This window comes from Erigeron canadensis, chromosome 7, assembly GCF_010389155.1.
Source record: "Erigeron canadensis isolate Cc75 chromosome 7, C_canadensis_v1, whole genome shotgun sequence".
In the NCBI taxonomy this organism is placed as follows: domain Eukaryota; kingdom Viridiplantae; phylum Streptophyta; class Magnoliopsida; order Asterales; family Asteraceae; genus Erigeron; species Erigeron canadensis.
In genome coordinates, this window is record NC_057767.1 from 26,146,248 (window position 1) to 26,167,958 (window position 21,711).

At 36.1% G+C, this 21,711-nt stretch overlaps 1 protein-coding gene across 1 annotated transcript; it reads left to right on the forward strand.

The window, feature by feature from the left end:
• Window positions 1-19,050: 19,050 nt before the first annotated feature.
• On the forward strand, window positions 19,051-20,696 carry LOC122609177 (secreted RxLR effector protein 161-like). Its single transcript, XM_043782235.1, has 3 exons — window positions 19,051-19,487; window positions 20,517-20,571; window positions 20,667-20,696. Exons 1-3 carry the CDS (start codon window positions 19,051-19,053, stop codon window positions 20,694-20,696), a joined length of 522 nt encoding a protein of 173 aa, XP_043638170.1.
• The last annotated feature ends 1,015 nt before the right edge of the window (window positions 20,697-21,711 follow it).

Below are 21,711 nucleotides of genomic sequence, written 5' to 3' on the forward strand. Positions count from 1 at the left end.
TAATCTGATCAAGAAACTCCTGATAAAAGTATCTCGAGAAAGGATAAGGTCGATTATACACTAATGCAACCATCTGCGACGCAATCTGAGCAGACAGTTGATTAAAACCAGCCTTGCGATTGCTCAAACACACGAGCAATGCATACGCAAGATATCTCCATCTTCCCTGAAAACCCCATTCTCTAAAAACATCTAAGAAGAAGTTCAAACTCATACGTCAACTCTACTTCTTCCTCTGCTTCTACCTCTGGTTCTGCACCTAAATGCAAAACAGTACGAAGCGTTGCAGCGTTGAAGTCAAATGTAATCCCTCCAACAGTAGCACGTACAAAATTATGTCCTTCAACCATAACTTCATGAGCAGTTGACCAAAAGGAGTCTATATACTGCCTAACAAGTCTAGGCGAATCACAGAAAGCAAAAAATAATCTCGATCGAGCGATGTAATCGAACATCTCATGAAAATGTTCGCTGTTATGATGATCCGTATCAAGATTAAGTGCGAGATTATGTTTCTTCACAAACTGACGCGGAGCGAGAGCCATTTCTGCAAAACAAATCACAATATCAAAACAAATATAAAATAAGCACGGTAAATGAATTGCAGACTTGAAAGACCTAATCAATAATTTCGTAAAGTAAAACTGCACAAAATTATTCGTTAAGTTGAGTTCATAAATTATAAACTGTACGAAATTAATCACTAAATTCGTTAAGTATACAGGAACGAAGATGTAATCTAAGTTCGTAAGCTATAAAGGAACGAAGATAAATCCTAAATTCGTAAGAACTAAACCGAAGTTTTCACCTAACGAAGTCTAAATTCGTAAGGTCTAAACTGGGCATGCATGTTCGTAAGTTATAACTTATATTCTAAGTTCGTAACTTATAAACGAAATCTAAGTTCGTTTGGATAGAAACTAACTTCGTAAGCTTTGCTAAGAAACTAAGTTCGTTAAGCCTTGCTAAGTTCGTTCCTTATCAACTAAATTCTAAGTTCGTAAGGCATAAGTTGGTAAGGCATAATCGAAAGCTAACTTCGTTTCTACCAAAGCTAACTTCGTTCGAACTAAAATCTAAGTTCGTTTTCACAAATCTAAATTCGTTTGGGTAAACCAGTTTAATGATCACAAAAATATATATATATATATATAATCAAAACGAATCAAATCGAAGATATATATAAAACCTAGATCGTTTTTGTGGACGAAAATAAGATCAAAAACTTACTTAGATCACGATTTGCAAAACAAATCAAGGAAACGAAGTAGATAGAGAGAAAAGAAAAGATTTTGGGGTTTTTAGGGTTTTGGTCGTGGGAAAATAAGAGTAATTTTCGTTCGAAGAAAAACCCCTTTATATAGTGAAATAAAAATGGGTTATCTATGGGTCGGGCTAAAATCCATTCACGAAGTTATCCAAACGAAGATAGCCTTCGTTTGGACAAATTAATTTCTAACTATAAGAACGAAGATAACAGTTATCTTCGTAAGAACAAATCAAAGTTAGAAAATATTTCAGATTTCAACTAAGTTCATAAAAGTTTTTCAGATTTTCATCAAAGCGATCTTCCAAAACACGACCCTTCATCGCAATCTGTACATAGCAAAAACTCGTTAGAAAGCAACCTGTTCATGCCTTGTACTAAAAAGTGCTATCATCCAAATTCATCATCATAATGTAAGTATATAACCGAACATTATAATCTTGAATAAAAACCCATGGTTTAAACACTAACCATCAACAAACCTGAAAATAATCAATTTATATATGAACCTCATTACCAATGACGATTATGACACCGAGAACTTCCTTTGATCATGGATATGCGTGACGGCAAACCATCTTGAAACACTTAAGTCCCATACTAGATGCCGTCAAAACTAACAAACAATGAACAATCCAACAAAAATTCACTGAAGAACTTAGTAAAGTTTCCAAAAGTATGTCATAAATCACAGCATGAAATTCAAAGGAAACTAATATCAAATTTGATTATTTTCATTAAATACATGAATCATAAAGTAAATAACTACTCCAAAGGCAAGTTCATGTATTCATCCTTCACATGCTCAAATCTGCATCACAAATATTATCACTACACACCAAGGATCTTATCGTCATGATATCATCCGTATAAATAACAATGTATTAACAGAAATCAGCACTCCAACTTTATCTTCTTAACCTGAACACTGCACACTTACTACAAAACTCATTAACACATTAAGAACAAAACAGTATAATGCAGAAAATTCAAGCTACAAACACACTCAATTAGGGTTAACAAATATGAAATAACTAAAAATCTAACAAAAGATCAAGGGAGGTCATTTCTTGTCAAACCCTAAAATGTCACCAAGTTATTAATCAAATTCTTAACTTGTAAAAAATTAAAATTGTGAGATTTCAAATAACTTTGACATTTCACATAACACTTGAAAGATCATTTTCTAAACTTAAACAAATTAATGTCCATATTAGAAAATCTTCTTTGTAAACCTGATTAGATTAGGTTAGCATGTTACATAAGCCTGCGGGTGAGAAATAATTCTCTTATTATAAGTTCTGAATAGTGACCCAACAGCGATTATTGGTATGTTTGTCCTCTTAAACACTCGGTACTTCCAGTTTCCTTTGAATATGACACTTTCGTATTACTTGAGCCAAGGACAGTCACCTTGTAACCTAGTAAGTTACTCATGCCATACATTTAGTTTGCGAACTTATGTGACCCACAATCAGATATACTCCCATAATCGACACAAGCATTAAAATAACAAGTATTCAATATATATTTGGAAACTTCCTTGAACAAACTATGAAACATTTTTACATTTCATCACTGAAGCACTTTAGTATTTTGCGATTTACAGTTATTTTGTAACACTTTCGGTCGTACCATGGTCAAGGGCAGTCACCTTGCAACCTAAGTAGCCTAATATGTCACTTAATCACATTTACTTTCATTTGCATTAATGTTGTAACACTTTCGGTCGTACCATGGTCAAGGGCAGTCACCTTGTAACCTAAGTAGCCTAATATGTCACTTAATCACATTTAACTTAATTTACTTTCATGTGCAGGACTTGTAGAAGTTTCCAAATACAGACTGAATAAATTTTATAATAAAGCTAGATCTTTCACAGAATTTAAGGACCAGATCTTAACATTTTTGAAAAGCAAGCATTCTCAGCCATATATCTGAATATGTTTCCCACGAGAATATTGTATAATTTAAGTTCAGATTGAAGGAAACCTTGGTACTTTGTGCCTACCGATATATCCCAAATTGTAATCACTGAACTAATCAGTTATATTACGATTAAGCAGGCTTAAAAGCTAATGTATCGTCACTTCTAATCATTTAGCGCAGTAACCTTACTTTATTCATATTTTTTGGATTTTCGATTTTTCAATGTTTTTGTATTTTTCTGACACTAGATATATACAAACTTATACTAAGACAACTCTTTTTGTATTTTTATGACTCTATCTATGTACGACTTACACTACAAAGACACGAAAAATACATTTAAGTTCTTTGAGAGAAACTACTCGGCATTCTTCATACCATTGAGTTGATATAACAACTCAAGACGAGGTCCATCAAAAGCTTTAGTGTATAGATCAGCAGGATTATCATCAGTAATAACCTTTTCTAAATGAATAAGCTTTTTCTCAAAACAGTCATGTATGAAATGATACTTTATATCTATGTGCTTGGTGTCTTTAAAGTTTTTCGGATTCTTGGTAATATCTATGGCAGACTTATTATCAATACAAATAGGAGTATTGGAGATATTCATACCATAGTAGCGCAATTGTTGCTGTATCCAAAGCACCTGAGAACATCAATATCCAGCAACAATGTACTCTTCTTCACAGGAAGACTGTGCAACAGATGTCTGCTTTTTGCACTGCCACGATATAATTCTCCCCCCTAAAAGCTGACATCCACCTGACGTTGATTTCCTATCCGAATTGTCACCACCATAATCCGAATCAGTATAAGCTACGAAGTCAAAGGAACCATACATGGGATACCAAAGACCTAGACGAGGCTTGGCTTTCACATAACGAAGAATCCTTTTCGCAGCTTTCAAGTGTGACTCTTTCGGATTAGCCTGATATCTAGCACACATAGAAACAGCAAAAGTAATATCTGGACGTGAGGCTGTCAGATACATCAAGGATCCAATGATAGCCCGATATTGAGTGGCATCAACGTATGGATCATTAGGCTTATCAGGACACAACCCATGATTAGTCTTAATGGGAGTAACAACATCCTTAGCATCAGTCATTCGAAACCTAGTAAGAAGATCTTTGACATACTTGGTCTGATGTATAAAGAAGCCATCCTTCAGTTGATCCACCTGTAGTCCAAGGAAGAAGGTTAATTTCCCCATAGCACTCATCTCAAACTTAGCATTCATGCTCTGTTCAAATTCCTTGCACATATTGTCATCAGATGAACCAAAAATGATGTCATCAACGTAAACCTGTACAAGCAAGTAGTCCTTCCCTTTCCATTTAATAAACAATGTGCTGTCTATAGAACCTATGGTAAAACCATTTTCCTTCAAATGAGTTGACAATTTTTCATACCACGATCGAGGAGTCTGATGTAAACCATATAAATCCTTATCGAGACGATATACTCTATTAGGAAAGTCTGGATCCTCAAACCCGGCAGGTTGTTCTATATACACTTCTTCTTTAATTTCTCCATACAAAAAGGCACTCTTTACATCAAGCTGATACACCTTAATACCTTTATAACTAGCATATGCCAGAAATAATCAAATAGCTTCAAGTCTAGCTACAAGTACAAATGTCTCATCTTAATCAAAGCCTTCTTGTTGCTCAAATCCTCTAACCACCAATCGAGCCTTATTGCGAGTGACTACACCTCTGTCATCTCTTTTACAACGAAAAACCCAACGCGTTGTTAAAGGAGATTCACCCGGAGGTAAGTCAACTAACGTCCATACTTCAAGCTTTCGAAACTGAGCCAATTCTTCTTGCATCGCCTCAACCCATGACGGTTCCTTAAGAGCCATTCCAACATTTTTAGGCTCAACCTGAGAGATAAAGCAGTAATACAAGTACCAAGTAATTGCCCCAGTATCCTTAACTTCAGCAAACATACACGACAGTTTCTTAGATTGATTCCTCGTGCGAATAGAGGCAGAAGCATCACCAATGATTTGCTCGACTGGATGATCCTTGTTGACCCTAGTTTGAGGAACCTTATCGACTGAAGGATCATCTCCCAAGTTTGTCTGCACATGTTGCTCTGGAGTTTTATAATCTGGAGTTTTAGGCTCCTCCTGATTTTCACCTTCTGTGTCATCAGTATCATAGAAAGGAGAGTCAGGGAGAGGTATATGCAAGGGATCAGTAGGAACTATAGGAGCAGGCTCTAAGGTAGAATCTGCTACTTTTGTCCCACTAAATTCTCCAGATTCAGAAGTAGGCTCAACTATTGGTGAGGAAACAGAACAAGAACCAGAAACCGGTCCTCCATCAAGAGGATCATGGAGAGTAACTACATCCTCCACAGTCGGAACACCTGCAAAAGAAATAGGACCACGAAAAGAAGTGAAGACACCATCATAATCAAAATTATTAGCAGGACCAATGTGTACAGCAGGTTTATGACTGACAATTACGACATTTGTACCAAGATCTACTTTGCCAGTCTTCTGATTGTACACACGCCTAATCGGTGTACTTGGTACATAACCCAGAAAGAAACCCTCCTCAGATTTAGGTTCAAATTTCCCTTGAGGAAGAGTTTTAAGAAAAGTGCAAGGAACACCGAAAGGCTCAACATTCGGCAAATTGGGCTTTTTGTTGTGCAAAAGTTCATAACTGGTTTTCTTAAACCGTTTAACTGTCAAAACCCGATTCAGAATGTGACAAGCTGTATTCACTGCCTCTCCCCAGAAAGTAATAGGAAGCCCTGAATCAGCAAGCATCGTCCTGGCTGTCTCAATCAATGTCCTGTTCTTCCTTTCAGCCACGCCATTCTGTTGTGGCTCATATGGAGCACTGTAATGATGTTGAATACCTTTGGTCAAGCAAAATACAGTAATAGTATTATTCTTGAACTCAGTACCATTGTCACTCTTGATTCTCTTAACTTTGACTCCATGGACATTTTCAACTTGTTTAATAAAATCCATAAATCGTTCTGCGGTCTCATCCTTGGTCTTCAGAAAGAATACCCATGAGTACCTCGAGTAATCATCAGTGATCACCAAACAGTAAGACATCCCTCCAATGCTTCTTTTGTTCACAGGACCATAGAGATCCATATGAAGTAATTCGAATGGTTTGGATATAGTGTTGAGTACTTTTGATTTATGCGGATTCTTATGTTGCTTTCCTTTCAAACACGGTACACACTTATCTTCCATCCCAAACTTCTTAACTGGCACACCGTCAACTAACCCAAGACTAATAAGTTCATTCATCTTCCGAAAGTTGATATGTCCCATTCTACGATGCCATAGGAGAGATTCAGACTCATTTGCCTTGCTCAACAAACAAAGGGGCTCCTTTGGATTATCAACACCTAAGAGTAAGCCATAGATGTCTCTCTTCCTAGGAGCTTTGAGCATTATCCATTCTTCTGGAATAACGAAACCCGGCTTCAAGATGTATGCCTCCTTTTATGTGAAATGAACATTGTTGCCCTTATCACAGATCTGTGAGACACTCATTAGATTGTGAGTAAGTTGTTCCACATAGTTAACTCTTTCTAGAGTAAGTTGTCCATTGACGACATCTCCTTGACCGGTGATGTTGCCGCCCCTGGATCCAGCAAAACTAACATACGACCCATTTATACCAGTATAATTGGACAAGAGCTTCTTGTCACCTGTCATGTGCCTGGAGCATCCACTGTCAAGGTACCACAAATGAATTGGTTTCCTAGGAACTCCCTGCACATAAAATGAGAAAAATTAGTTTTCATTGGGTACCCAAACCTTCACAGGTTTGGGTCGTCCCTTCTCATCTTTGAGAATCAGTTCAGTCCAATATCCATTGCTAGAAGCCGTGGGTGGGACTTGATTCTCGACTTGTCTTCTCACTGGAGAAGACTTCTGACCTCTCGTCGGAGAAGTTCTTGGGGAATGAGGGCAAAAGAAGGTCTAACACTTGAGTGAATTCTGTCATAAATGAATTACGACTTGGAGGTGTTTGTGACCGACTCGAACTCCCACTGGGGGTTGTGAATCTTGGTTCCTTAGAGGATGAACCTTTTGGTGGAGATTCACGTCGGTGAGGTATAGTAAACGGGTTTGTAGAAGATTGAACTTTAGTCTCATGAACCTGTTTATCATTACCCAACCCCCTTTTTCCTTCCGAGGTGGAAACCTTTGAAGGAGAACCCGATCTCCGAGGTCGATTTGGACATACACTGTAAACATGACCTTTTTCATGACAAGCAAAGCAAGAGAGGACCTTAACCTTTTTCTTTGTATCTACCTTATTATTGGTACTTACAGATTCACTAGTGTCCACTGACTTACTTGTTTTTCTAGAATCCTCATGGTCTCGTTTGGTCGGTGATATCCTAGACTTACTTGGGGACTTCTTACGTGCAGGCATTAGTATATGCTTCAAAACCTTAGTTGCTTCTACATTAACAACTAATTCATCTTCAGATTTGCTATTCCTAGACTGCTTAGGTAAAGGAGTTTGACGCAACTGACTTAATTTCTTCATATCCTTAATATCAACATCCCAGACTTTATCAATCCTCTTAGGGTCAATAGATGCTAATGGAAATTCTAACTCAGTATAAACCCTACTACTCTTTCGAAGTGTAAAGTGAGTAATACTGTCTTTCTGACCGTAAGAAGTGGACGGATTAGGACAACACCTTTCAATTTCTCTTCCTTGGTAGGTTGAGAAGAAACTCCTTTAGACTCTGTTGTTTCCTCAGTCAAATTTGGATTAGGTGTTGAGTCTTTCGATTTACCATCATCAACACTAGGTTGAAGTAGGACTTCAGGAATATTGGGTTCTACAGGAGTATGGTTATTGTTGAAAGGAGGATGCATGCTATTATAAGAAACCTTAGAAGTGTCAGAACTCTTAGATGGAGAATCCTCAAACTTTTTCATATGCATTAAAAGCTCAGCATGTCTAGCAGAATCAACCTTAGCATTTAATTCCACTATTTCTATCCTAGCATCAGCAAGTTCTTTCTCAATTGTAGCACACTTTTTAGCTAACAATGCATAAGCTTCACCACCTACTCTTTCTACAGCCACAGCATGTTTAACTTTGTCTTTCATAGCACTAATGTCAGACTCTAAAGATCTAATCCTATCCTTTAAGAATTTTTCTCTATCAGTGACAGTTAGATCCTTTTTAATCAACTTATCTCTTTCCTCATGAGCAGCATTGACAACAGATTCTAATTGCTTAATTTGTTCATTCTTTTGTTTAATTTCATCAAACATTCGATTAACAATTTTGCAAACATGAATAATAGTATGTAGAGAGTAAGATACCTGTTGATCTGCTTCTTTGCAGTCTGCCATGTAAGCAACAAAGTCATCCACACTCATGCCTGCTGGAATTTCATACTCCTTCATCTGCTCTTCAATTGTCTTTTCAACCTTTGCTGTAGCAGAATCGTCTTTGATCTCAGCAGCTTTCACCTCTCCAGAATCTTTCATATCATCAACCTCAACCTCTTCATCAGACTTAGAATCAGTATCATATATCTCAGCAGAAGATTCCATGTTCGAGCTTTGAACATTTTCATACAAATGCTCATCATTGTGGTAAACTGTGGTGTCCAAGAAATCATCAACAGAATCCACTATCTGAGCCATATCATCAACTATTTCAGCCAAATAAGCATTATTGGTCTCATCCTGTGGAAGATTCCAAACATGAGAACCATCAGGTTGAGCAGCTACGATAGCCTTGTCATTGCCATTTCCAGTAGTATCATCAGTCAACAAGAAAGCTCTACTTGCATTCGGATTAAATGGACGATTACCACCTCTATCTTGACGTGTAGGGGTAATATTGACATCTCTCTTTGGTCGTTGACATTCTTTGGCAAAATGTCGAAAGCCATCGCAGTTATAACACTTAACCTTTGACTTGTCGAAGCCCTGAGTGCCCCCAATAAGCTGTCTACCTGTTCTTTGCATAAACCTTTGCACTCTCCTGGTGATCATCGCCAAATTCCATTTCAGATCCATTTCTTCAACATCATCTGGATCTATTTGGTCATAATCTTCATCAATAAGTGCTGGATCTGTGATCCTTCCTGCAACAAAAGCTTCATGTGCAGCACACATTGCGGCAAATACATTCATCCTTCCCTCAGCTGATTTCATATCCATGGGCATAGACTTGTAACTAGCAGAAGTAGATGAAATGTTACTAAACTTCATATTTCCAGGCTTTGCACTTTCATTAGCCTTTCTAGCCTTGAAACCAGCATCAGAAGCCATGAAACCAGCAGAATCAACTCCATCCATAACACAATCAGAACTCTCTTTCGTGCCAGAAGTACCAACCCCAGAAAAGAATGCATTAACGTCAGCTGTTGGATTTTTCATAGTGGCATGATAAAGAGATGGATGTTGTGTGAAGTTGTCTTGGAGATCCTTTGCCTTATCCTTCATTTCTCCGTTTCTTAAAGTGGATAAAACACCATCTATACGAAGAGTTGCATAATCTGCTCTTTCTTGCAATCCATGACGAAACTCTTTATAAGCTTTCGGCAAACCATCCAAGAATTTATCCACTATCTCAGTAGGAGTGTACTTAAGATCGAAATAAGCTAACTCAGCAAGAAGATGTTGAAATCTCAATATAAGATCCTCAACTTGTTCGTTCTTGGTAGCATTAAAGCAATCAAATTGTTTCTTAAGCATCTTAATTCTATTTTGCTTCAACAATGGATCACCTTCACAGTGAGCTTCAATAGCATCGAACAATTGTTTTGAAGTCTTGTACTCCTGTTTAGGAAACAGGTGCACTAATTCTTGAGGAATGCACATCCGAAGAGTAGAAAGAGCCTTAACTTCAATAGCATAAAAAGATTTTTCTTCTCCTTTTAACTCTCCTACCTTGTAATTAGTTGTAACACCGTTTACAGTAAGAGTTGGCCATTCATATCCTTCGGTGATCATTATCCACATGTTCAAATCTTCTCGTAGAATATAATCTTCAAATCAGCCTCTCCACGCCCAGAAGTCAGCCAATGAAACTAACTTCGGTGGAGAATTAGTACGTCCAACGAGATGATCATGATAGACAAGAGAATTCAGGTATTGTGCAACAGCAGTGTTGGTTGAAGAGGAAGCCATTGTTTAACGAAAATGGATGTGAGAAACGAAAACAGTTTTAAATTCATAAGAGGAGTTGAAACGAAGATAGTTGCTAAATTCGTTAGTTGAAACTTAATGAAAATAGATTTAAATTCGTTTGAAGGAATGGAACGAAGATATGTCTAACTTCGTTTGAAGGAATTGAACGAAGATAAGGCTAAATTCGTGAGGTGAAGGTGAATGAAGATAACTTTAAATTCGTTAGAAGGAACTGAACAAAAACAAAGCTAAATACGTTTGAAGAGATTGTAAACGAAGATGAGGTTAAGTTCGTTTGCTAAATTCGTTTGAGAAAACGAACTTAGCGACTGTTAAGGTTTCGGGAGGTTTTTGAGAGAAAATAATCAAACAAACGATCTCGAACCTTCGATAAGATATCGATTGGCTCTGATACCACTTGTGAGTCCCTCGATAGCTACAGATCGCTCTCGAGATCGTCTATTGTTATGTCGTGAGTGTGGAATCCTCACGAGATAACTAGTTTGATTAGTTATCGTGTATATCGCTAATTATCAAGTAAATAATCAGTCGTATGATGCTATATTCGTTTCTATAATCTATAGAACGAACTTAGTCACCTGGTGTATGTGTATGTCGAATGTCATCCTCATTTTAGGGTATTCATTCGTATATATATGTTTCAGATCGAAACTGGGCTTGCTGGGCTTTGTTCTTACGAACTTAGCAACCCGGCCCATGTAACGAAGTTAATCTTCGTTTGTACCAAACGAGGTTTATCTTCGTTTGCCTCTAACGAAGATATTCCTTATCTTCGTTAGATGTAAGACTTGGTTATATTCCTAAATGTTTCATCAACAAGGAATCCTAACACATATTATGTTTGTACTTGTATAACACACAACAAACATCATACATAACACATATATATAACACCAAAACATGTAATCGATCATTACCAAAACATAAAGTCCATAATCTATCAATTACATATATATAGATACGACATAAAGTAACATAATGTCTTAATCTAAAAGACAGATCAAATCTAAGTTGTTGTTGTCACATCAATGTGCATCAACATTTACCATGTCTTCAAGAGAGGCTTTGGCTCTAGGTTCGGATGGAAGACCTCCTGTGTTGTTTAGAGGATCTTATCCTCTATGGAAGAAAAGATTTTTGAATTGGATTGATCGACAAAAGAATGCAAAGAACATCAGAAAATCTTTGAAAGATGGCCCTGAGATTCCCAAAAATCCAGTGAATAATGAACCTCTACCGGAAGAAAGCTGGAATGCTGAACAGAAAAATCGTGTGGAGGCTGATCAAATGTCCGTTGCTTATCTTTATCAAGCTCTTCCAAATGATATATATTGCAATGTTGATTCATATGAAACTGGAAAGGATATTTGGGATGAGGTTGAAAAACAAATGGAACGTTCTGATGTTTCAAAGACCATAAGGTTGTCAACTGTTTTGAACATGTATGAGACATTCAAACAGCAAAAAGGAGAACCTCTCAATGATGTCTACATCAGATTTTGCAATATCATCAATGAATTGAGGAAGAATGATGTCAAAAGAACAAACATGGAGTTGAACATCAAGTTCATAACAAACCTTGAAGAGGAGTGGCAAGTTTATGGAACTCAGCTAAACCAACAAGCAGACTTTGGGAACTTGACAATTCACACCTTCTTTGAGAAATTGACATTGAACACTGATCAAGTTTTAAAGACTCAAAAGATGAAAGATGAAGGTGTTCATTCTGATCCACTGGCTCTAGTAGTTGAAGAAGTCTTCAAGAGTGTCAAGAAAATGTATAGTTGAAGTTGAAACTGATTCTGAGTTAAATGATGTAAGTGATCCTGAACTAGATGAAAAGGACCTTGAGATGTACAAAGAATTAGCTTATTTCACAAAGGCTTTTAAGAAGAAATTTTTCAAGAAGAAACCTACCAACAATCAACTTTGCTCTTCCTCAGCTTCCGCATATGCCAGGAATGCAAGTGTTCCTAAGTTTGAGACCTACAAGGAGTCAGTGGGGAAAAAGAAGTTTGATAATGAAAAAAAGTTTGAAAGGAAAGTCTTGGAAAAGAAGAATGTGGATAAAAAGTGCTATAATTGTGGGATTCCTAGTCATATTGCCACAGATTGCACCAAACCTCGTCAGAAAAATTCAAAGTACTACAAGTACAAGCTCATGTTGGCAAAACAAGAAGAAAGTGGGATTGCTCTTCTAGCTGAGGATGATAAATGGCTTCATCTCACTGATGAACTTGCAGCAAATGTGTGCTTCATGACGAAGATCAAGAAGTCAAAGGAGCTTGATGATGAAGCGGCAGATTCTACTGAAAAGGATGATGAGGTAATCACGATTCCCAAGAAACTTTTAGGATTTTACATGGATAAAGGTGAAGCAACTATTCAAGAAGGTAAAAAGAAAAACAAAGTGATTTCAAAAATAAACAACGGTTTGAAAGAAAAAGACCAAATTTTACTCAATTTTCAAGTTAAGTTTGATCTTCTTCAAAAAGAATTTGACAATTTGAAATTTGAAAAAGCTGCAGTTACTTTTACTCCAAATTCCAAGCTTTATCTTGAGAAACAAGAACTTGAAACCAAAGTTCTTGAATTAAACAAGATCATGAAACAATTGGAAGTCGAGAAAACAAATGAGATGCTTCGGGCAAATGCTTTGGTTGAGAACATAGAGTCATTAAATGTCAAATTGAATGAGTCTACCCCTGGTTTGAAAGAAACGGAAGATAAAATTTCTAACCTAAAATATGATTATTGTATAAAAGATTCTCTTTATCAACAACTTGAAAAGAAAAATGAGGACTCAAAACTAAAATAGATTTTTATCAAGAAAAGTTGTACAAGATTAATCGAACTTATCAACAAATCTATTTGAATAGGCCAAGAAATTCAAAAACTCAATTCAACTCAAGGTTAGGTTATGTCAATCCAGAACGTTTGCTCAAAGAACAAGAAGAGGTTCCTTCCCTGTATAAAGAATCTCATATGAAAAGTGGGACGACTGATCAATTTGTGAGACCATGTCATGGTGATGTTGAGGCAGATGATTTTCTAAAGAAGGGTGAAAATGTTTACTTCAATTATGAACTAATTGATGAGTCATTTGATTTTTTAACTCGTCCTGTGTGTCAAAGCAATAAAGATAATCATGAGATTGAAGTTCCTGAAATACTTGAGTGTTTTAAGGAAAAATCTTTGGATAACTCTACTTCATTTCCAAAACCTAAAAATGTCAGACCTTATATACCTCAAAGTGTTTTGGAAAAAGAAATTGATGATTTGAAAAAGTCTCTTGATGAAAAACATGCACTCATAGAAAATTTGAAGGCTCAAAATCATTGTGATAACAAAAGAGACCCATCAAAGACAAATTCCCCAATTTGTGATCAACCGGGGTGCTCTATATGTGAAATTGTGAATGAAACTAAGCAAACCAATTCTGAAAAAATTAAAACTTCAAATCAGTCTACTTGTTCAATTTGTGAAATTTTGAATGCATCTGTACAAACTGATCTTGAAGTTGTGCATGTTTCTGTCCAAACTGAATGTACTCAAGATGAGTATGATGATGTTTCTGTTAATCCAGATGCTATTTATTTTGATACATCAATCACTAAGCTTTCAGAAGATACTCAAACTCACTTAAATGAATTTTATGATGCAATCAAAAAGTTTGAAAAGGAAAAGGATCAACGAATAAAAGTGGTTGAGGAACTTAATAAAGTCAAAGTGGAACTAACTTTGACAAAATTGCAACTTCAATCATTTTTGGACAAAGAAAAAGCATCAAAATCATTTAAGCAAAGTTCATGTCAAACAAATGTAACTGAATTGAGTGTGAAATTGGAAACAGAATCTCAGCTGTTCAATGATTTTATGAATGGAAATCATAAATTTAATCCTGACTTTGAAAAAATCTTTGAGAAAAAGGAAAACAAACTTGAATTTGCTGAAACAAAGAATCCAAAATCAAACTCTTCATTACATAACCATCAAGGTAAGAAGACAAGACCAAAGTTCACAAAAGCTTCTCATGCATTCAAGACTTCTGGTGACTTCAAACCGACTAAAGTTAAAACTGAAATTAAGTCACCAAAAGAAGTAAAACTCCACAAGATTTCAAAAACGGTGCAAAATGAATTATTAGGTAACACACAATCGAAGACTCATACAATATCTAGTATTCGTAGGAAGTCTCAAACGACCTCTAAGTCCACTTTAAAGGTAGTTAGAGACACAACCTCAAGGATTACTAAATATAAAGATCAGTATGGTTGGTTGTCACCTAATAATATTAAGAAATGTCAAATGAGTAATGAAACCATCAAGAAGAATCCTGGCAAGAACATAAAGACAAATTTGTTTTCTAATTCAAAGAATGTTCATGTTTCAGGTGACGTGTGCTTAACTAGTAGCAGTAAATGGATTCCTAAAGATAGATTTTTACATGCTTCTAGAAAAATTAAGCTTGATGGCATTTCAACTCAAGTCAAAAAAGTTTAGATTGTTCGTAGATCAAAATCAATAGATAGTGCTAATACATCTAGAACTACTCCCGCTTGTATCAAAACTTGTGTTTAATCTGTGTTTTTGTTAAACTTGTAATTTGTTAAAACACGTCGGACCATTCAAATCGTGACCAATTCGACTATGAAAGTGCGGAATCCATTCATAATCGACTTTGAGGTTTCTGTATAATTAATGGACATATAAACACGAATTACATGAAGAATAAGAGATAAGAACAGATGTAAAACTCGTGAATATCGTTAATCATATGGATATTACACCAAATCAGTATACATCTGACTGGCACGGGGTATAGATCTCTACCCCGTGCACTATGGACGATTTCTATCTAGACTCAAACCCTCAAACGTAAATTGTAACCTACTTCTAGTATATATAGGCTGCTACATGGGCTGGGCTTCTATCTCGTTCGTAGGCCTTGAACTCCCTTACACGAACTACTAGCCTCGTGCTGACGTCATCACGAAGTGATGATGACGTCATCACGACCTTGAAGACATCTTTTCTTCTTCATAATCAGCCCATAGAATTGTATTGCAACGGACAACAAAAGCCTATCAGAAATTGCTTCTACAGACTCCTCCTTTTCCATTGCAATCAATTCTAGATGAACTATGATAATTAATAGCTATCGAAAAACCTAAATCCACTGGCTCCCCCTTAGCTGATGACATCGAGTCTTCTTGTTGAAACTCGATCTTCTAACATTGCATCCTGATCTTCAAACTGCAAAGTCCCTGTGCCTCTATGACAACCAATCAACCCAACACATCTCATTGTAGTTCTCCCCCTCAACTGTTAGCCACCTCCGAATTAAGCATTGCCACCTTCCACTTAGGATTGTCGCTCTCCTTGCCTAATCGGCATATAATAGAGAAGTTGAATTTCCAACAATCAGCATCAAATCAACCAGCTATCACAAAGATAAGAAACTCTACAACCTGCATCACAAAATGTAATACCATAGACCCTGTCTCAAATATAGCAGCATCAAACTCCATTTTGTATCTCCACAACTCTACTAATCACCTGAAGTCTTTCTTATCTGATCTCCCCTTCAGTTATATAAACCGCCAATCACATAAAGATCTTAATCTCGCAATGAAACTTATATATCGCCTGATCATTATCCTTACATCATGGAATATAGATAGGTTCAATCTTCAAATACTCAAACAACAAATAACCAGCTTCATCATTTCAATACTTCAACAAAGTTTTAACTATGTCTCGTATCTTCATTGCTCCAATACTTCGACAAAAGCTTCCATAACTGCTATATAGAAGATCATTTGTTAAACAGTGTCAATCAAAACTGAAAAAACTATGATCTTCAATACTCGAGTATTTTAAAAATGACACTATCAATTTGTTAAGCCGAACAGAATAACTCTTTGATCACTAATCTGAGCTGAGTAACACTTTGAGTAACACCCTTGCTGCTAATATAACTTGAGTAATTGCAGAATTATTCTGAGAAATTCGAAAGAATCGTTATATTCCCCCTGATTTCTGCATAAATTCTACAACCTGCAGAGTTTTGCTGAGAAAACCGAAGAAATCTCATCGAAGAACAACCTTGAAATTTTTATTCCCCCCTTTTCTTTGCAAATACTCTGAAAATCAGCCTATCATAGCTCACGACGTTTAAAGCTCTTCGCCAAACAGGGTATACCCGTTTTCCCTCCAAATTTTCATGGGAAAACCTATTTATGTGAAACATTGGTATTCACGTAAATTTTTATTAATAAGGCTGTGGGAAAATTTTGATAATTGCCGAAAATTTTCATCCAAAACGTGTCGAAAACGCACAAAAACGGACCGAAAATTTTTCAACCGCTACCAAACTTCAAATCTCCATGAATCATGCCATTGTAAGACCATGGGCAAAAATTATTTTTTCCGCCAAAAATTTTCATCCAAAACGTGAGAATTTTTTTTTTTTTTTTTTGGTTTTTCTACTACCCTGTTTTGTGTGCTTCTTTGAATATGGATGCACACAACTTGGAACCTCTTTACTCGATCTGTTTCTTGTTATCTTCAAACAAGGAAGTAGACATCTTCGTGTTAATGCAAGCACGTGGGACAAACCTCTACGTGATGGCATAAGCGTGAACTTGCTTCAGATCGACATATCATCTTCAACATGACGTCAGCGCGAAGTAAGGAATACTAAGGCATGACGTAAGCACGAACTTGATATGAATTATGTGATTATCTTCGTGTGATGTCAGCACGAGGGAAAGTCCTCTTCGTGATGACGTATACACGAACTTGATCATAAAAATGTGATTATCTTCGTGTGATGTCAGCACGAGGGAAAGTCTTCTTCGTGATGACGTATACACAAACTTGATCATAAAAATGTGATTATCTTCGTGGTGACGTCAGCACGAGGGAAAGTCCTCTTCGTGATGACGTATACACGAACTTAACCAGAATTCGTGATATCTTGTCCAAGAACTCGTGGTGACGTCCTCGTGAACTTGATCCATTTCGTGCTGATGTAAGCACGAAGTCAAAGGAAATATCATGCGAATACTAGCCACTTCGTCCTGACGTAAGTACGAGGCTAAATCCTCTTCGTGCTGACGTAAGCACGAAGTTACACGAATTTCTTCATCTTCACGAATTTGCACACGAATTCAATAGAAAATCCTCAATACAGATCACGATTGAAGACTAAAAACGTCTTCCCTGCTCTGATACCATGTTAAAACACGTCGGACCATTCAAATCGTGACCAATTCGACTATGAAAGTGCGGAATCCATTCATAATCGACTTTGAGGTTTCTGTATAATTAATGGACATATAAACACGAATTACATGAAGAATAAGAGATAAGAACAGATGTAAAACTCGTGAATATCATTAATCATATGGATATTACACCAAATCAGTATACATCTGACTGGCTTGGGGTATAGATCTCTACCCCGTGCACTATGGACGATTTCTGTCTAGACTCAAACCCTCAAACGTAAATTGTAACCTACTTCTAGTATATATAGGCTGCTACATGGGCTGGGCTTCTATCTCGTTCGTAGGCCTTGAACTCCCTTACACGAACTACTAGCCTCGTGTTGACGTCATCACGACCTTGAAGACATCTTTTCTTCTTCATAATCAGCCCATAGAATTGTATTGCAACGGACAACAAAAGCCTATCAGAAATTGCTTCTACATAATTCATATGTCACATTTGAACAATTATGTGTGTTTGTTTGTTATCTTTGAATAAATTCATGGTTGTGTGCTCTTGTTTTCTTTTAATTATGTATATGTGTATTTGCATGTTATCCCTCTCACCCGCAAGGACCCAATATATGTGGGTACCTTAACACTATAACTTGTCTTTGCAGGAATATCTGATCTGTGTTTGGTATGTTGACTCACCAATTTTGTTCTCGTCATATGACTGGAAATAAGTCATTACTCACCAATTTTGTTGAGAAGTTTATGGGAACGGTCAGATTTGGAAATGATCATATTGCCCCTATTCTTGGTTATGGGGATATTGTCAAGCATGGAATTACTATCAAGAGAGTTTCCTATGTTGAAGGATTAGGTCACACTCTTTTTAGTGTTGGACAATTCTGTGACAATGATCTTCAAGTGCTTTTCAAAAGATACGAATGCAAAGTTCAAACTGCAGAGGGGGTAGATATTCTCACTGGAACAAGGGATAATAATTTGTTTACCATTGATCTTAATAATGTTCCAACCCTGTCTTCTGACATTTGTCTTCACTCAAAAGCCTCTGCACAAAATTTTTGGTTATGACATCGTCGTTTGTCTCATCTTAACTTTCAAACTATCAATGCTTTAGTGGATAAACAACTTGTTGAAGGTCTTCCTGATTACAAGTACGAATGTATGATGGGTGAATTAAACTTTTTCCTTGGTCTTCAAGTCAAACAGTTGTCACATGGTACATTTATTTGTCAAAATAAATATATTCTTGACATGTTGAAAAAGTTTGATATGTTAAATTCTCAACCAATTGGAACACCCATGGAGACTCGAACAAAAATTCATGCTAATTTAAATGGTAAATCTTTTGATCAAAAGAAATATCGCAGTATGATAGGGTCACTCCTGTATTTGACTGCCAATCGCCCAGATATTATGTTTTCCACATGTGTGCAAGGTACCAGGCCAATCCCAAAGAAAGTCATTTTCAAGCCTTAAAGCGGATTTTCCGTTACCTTAAAGGCACAGTGAACCTTGGTCTATGGTATCCAAAGGATATCGGCTTTCAGTTAGTTGCATACTCGGATGCTGACCATGCAGGTTGTAAGTTGGATCGAAAGAGTACTTCAGGAAGTGTACAGTTTTTAGGGGATAGGTTGGTAAGTTGGTCTTCAAAGAAGCAGAATTGTGTATCTACATCTACTGCAGAAGTTGAATATGTTGCTGCAGCTAGCTGTTGTTCACAAGTTCTTTGGATGAAGACACAATTAACTGATTATGGATTTCAGTTTGACAGAATTCCTATCTACTGTGACTCCAAGAGTGCAATTGCAATATCCTGCAATCTAGTTCAACATACAAAAACCAAGCACATAGATGTTCGGTACCATTTTATTAAAGATCATGTTGAAAAAGGTAACATCGAACTCTATTTTGTTCCCACTGACTACCAGCTGGCAGATCTTTTCACTAAACCACTGGATGAACAAAGGTTCAATTTTTTGAAAACCAAGTTAGAAATGCTTGATTTACAAACTTAATTGCTTTCATACCATGTATTCTATGTTCATTTTCTGTTTCAAATATTGATGTGTTTTACCTATTATTACATGCAATGTTTGAGATGGAGAAAAAGGGTAGAATGCATGATTTTAGGAGGAGTTTGTAAATTTATTTTTCTCTTATATGCTTAATTCGAGGGAGGGGGGGGGGGGGTAATCAAATGCATGTAAATATTTGTGTTTTTGTTATTATTTGTTATGCTGTGTTTATATTTTACTACTTTTTGTGTGTTTGTTCTAAAATTGGAAAACCAGATACAAAATTAGAAAAGATAAAATGAAAAAAAAAAAAAATTTTTGTTTATGTTTTCATTTTATTTTATTTCTTTTTAATTATAATTCTGCTTTATTTTTTTTCTCTCATTAGTCCAGTTTTTTTATTATTATTAAGTCCTAGAAATGAGCCCGCAAGTTTTTTTAAAGCCCAAAAGGAGTGTGATCCGGGTTGACACGCTGGTCATACCCAGACCCGTGACCCGAAGCTGATATTTAAAAAGAAAAAAAAATATGGGTGGGCCTCATTTAATTCCTTTCAAATTCAAACCATTTTTTGTTTGTCTCACTCAAAAGCCGATCATCTCATTAAAAAGTTCATCTTTCTGTATCATTTGTTTGGGTTGTCTCTCAAGAGGGTTGTGATTTCAGAGTGTTTATAAGTCAGTTTCATCTCTTTTCATCATCAGATCATCGAGTTATTAAGGTAAAATTCTTTGTTTCTTGTTTGCATACCAACTATTTGATAAAATGTCTCCATGAACTGATCATGAATTTTCTGCTATATGTATTTGGTTTGTGATTTGATGTGTTTAGATGCATGATTAGGATTTATATTTGATGGTTATCTGTTCTAGATTCTTTAAATCTGCTTTCTTGAGATTTCTGGGTTTGATCATCAAAAAGGGTTGGGTATGTTTTCAAAGTATTAAAAGGATGCCGAGGTGTTTACTCGGCAAACAAGTGTTTTCACAAAAACTCATTCAAGTGTTTTCAACTATATGCAGAGCTCTAAGCTCGGCATACTTCCGTCTTAATGAAAATCATTATTTTTGTTGAAAATTTTGGCGAAGTCTTAAAAGTGATTATTTGCAGAGCTATTTACTCGGCAAATAATACATTTTAGAGAAAATTTTCTGTCAATGGCACACTTTACCTATTTGCAGAGCTCTAAGCTCGGTAAATCATATACCTTGATGGAAAAAAAAATCATTTCCAAAAGCTTTCTTAAACCATTTGTAGAGCAATGAGCTCGACAAACATTACTTTTCATGAAAAAGTTTCTAAGTCATGTTTTAAGTTTATACTATTTGCAGAGGTTTTTGCTCGGCAGTTAGTTAAAGTTTCTCGAAAATTGACTTAAAACTAATGTATTTTCCTTGAAATTATCCTTTATCAATTGGCATCATTCTTGTTGTTTTAATCAAAGGATTTTTCATATATTAGAAAATGAAGTCTAATCATTTTGTTCTGAATACCGAGATTTATGTTCGGCATATAATAGACTTCACTTACATTCTCACAGGAATGCTTTTCTTATAACTGCCGAGGTTTTTGCTCGGCAAATCATACAAATTGCCCAAAATTGGTTCCAAAATCATTTTCCATACTTGTAATGTTTCTGGGCAAATTGGTGATACTTATGCTATCTGCCGAGCTTACAGCCGAGCAGTAAGCTCGGCAAATGCATAAACTTGCAAATGTGTTAAAATTTCTAGTTTTATCAAATTTATTATGTCTAAATAAATGTGAGTATGTTCTAATTGTGTATTTTTCTTATAGTTTTTCATAAGTAGTAGGATAAGAAGCAAGGTATTGAACACCTTCGTGTACTACCTTTGTTGTTTTATTTTTAATACTTATGAGATCCTATAAATTGTCGTGTTTCTTATATATATTAGGGTGAGAAGCAACGTATTGAACGTCTTTGTGTACTACCTTTGTTGTCTCATATTTAATATATGTACGAAACATTGTTTTTGTGAAAATAATGTGTTTAAGTTGTTCTAGTGTGTTTATTTCTTTGTGTAGTGTTTAAAGTTTTTTTTGGTC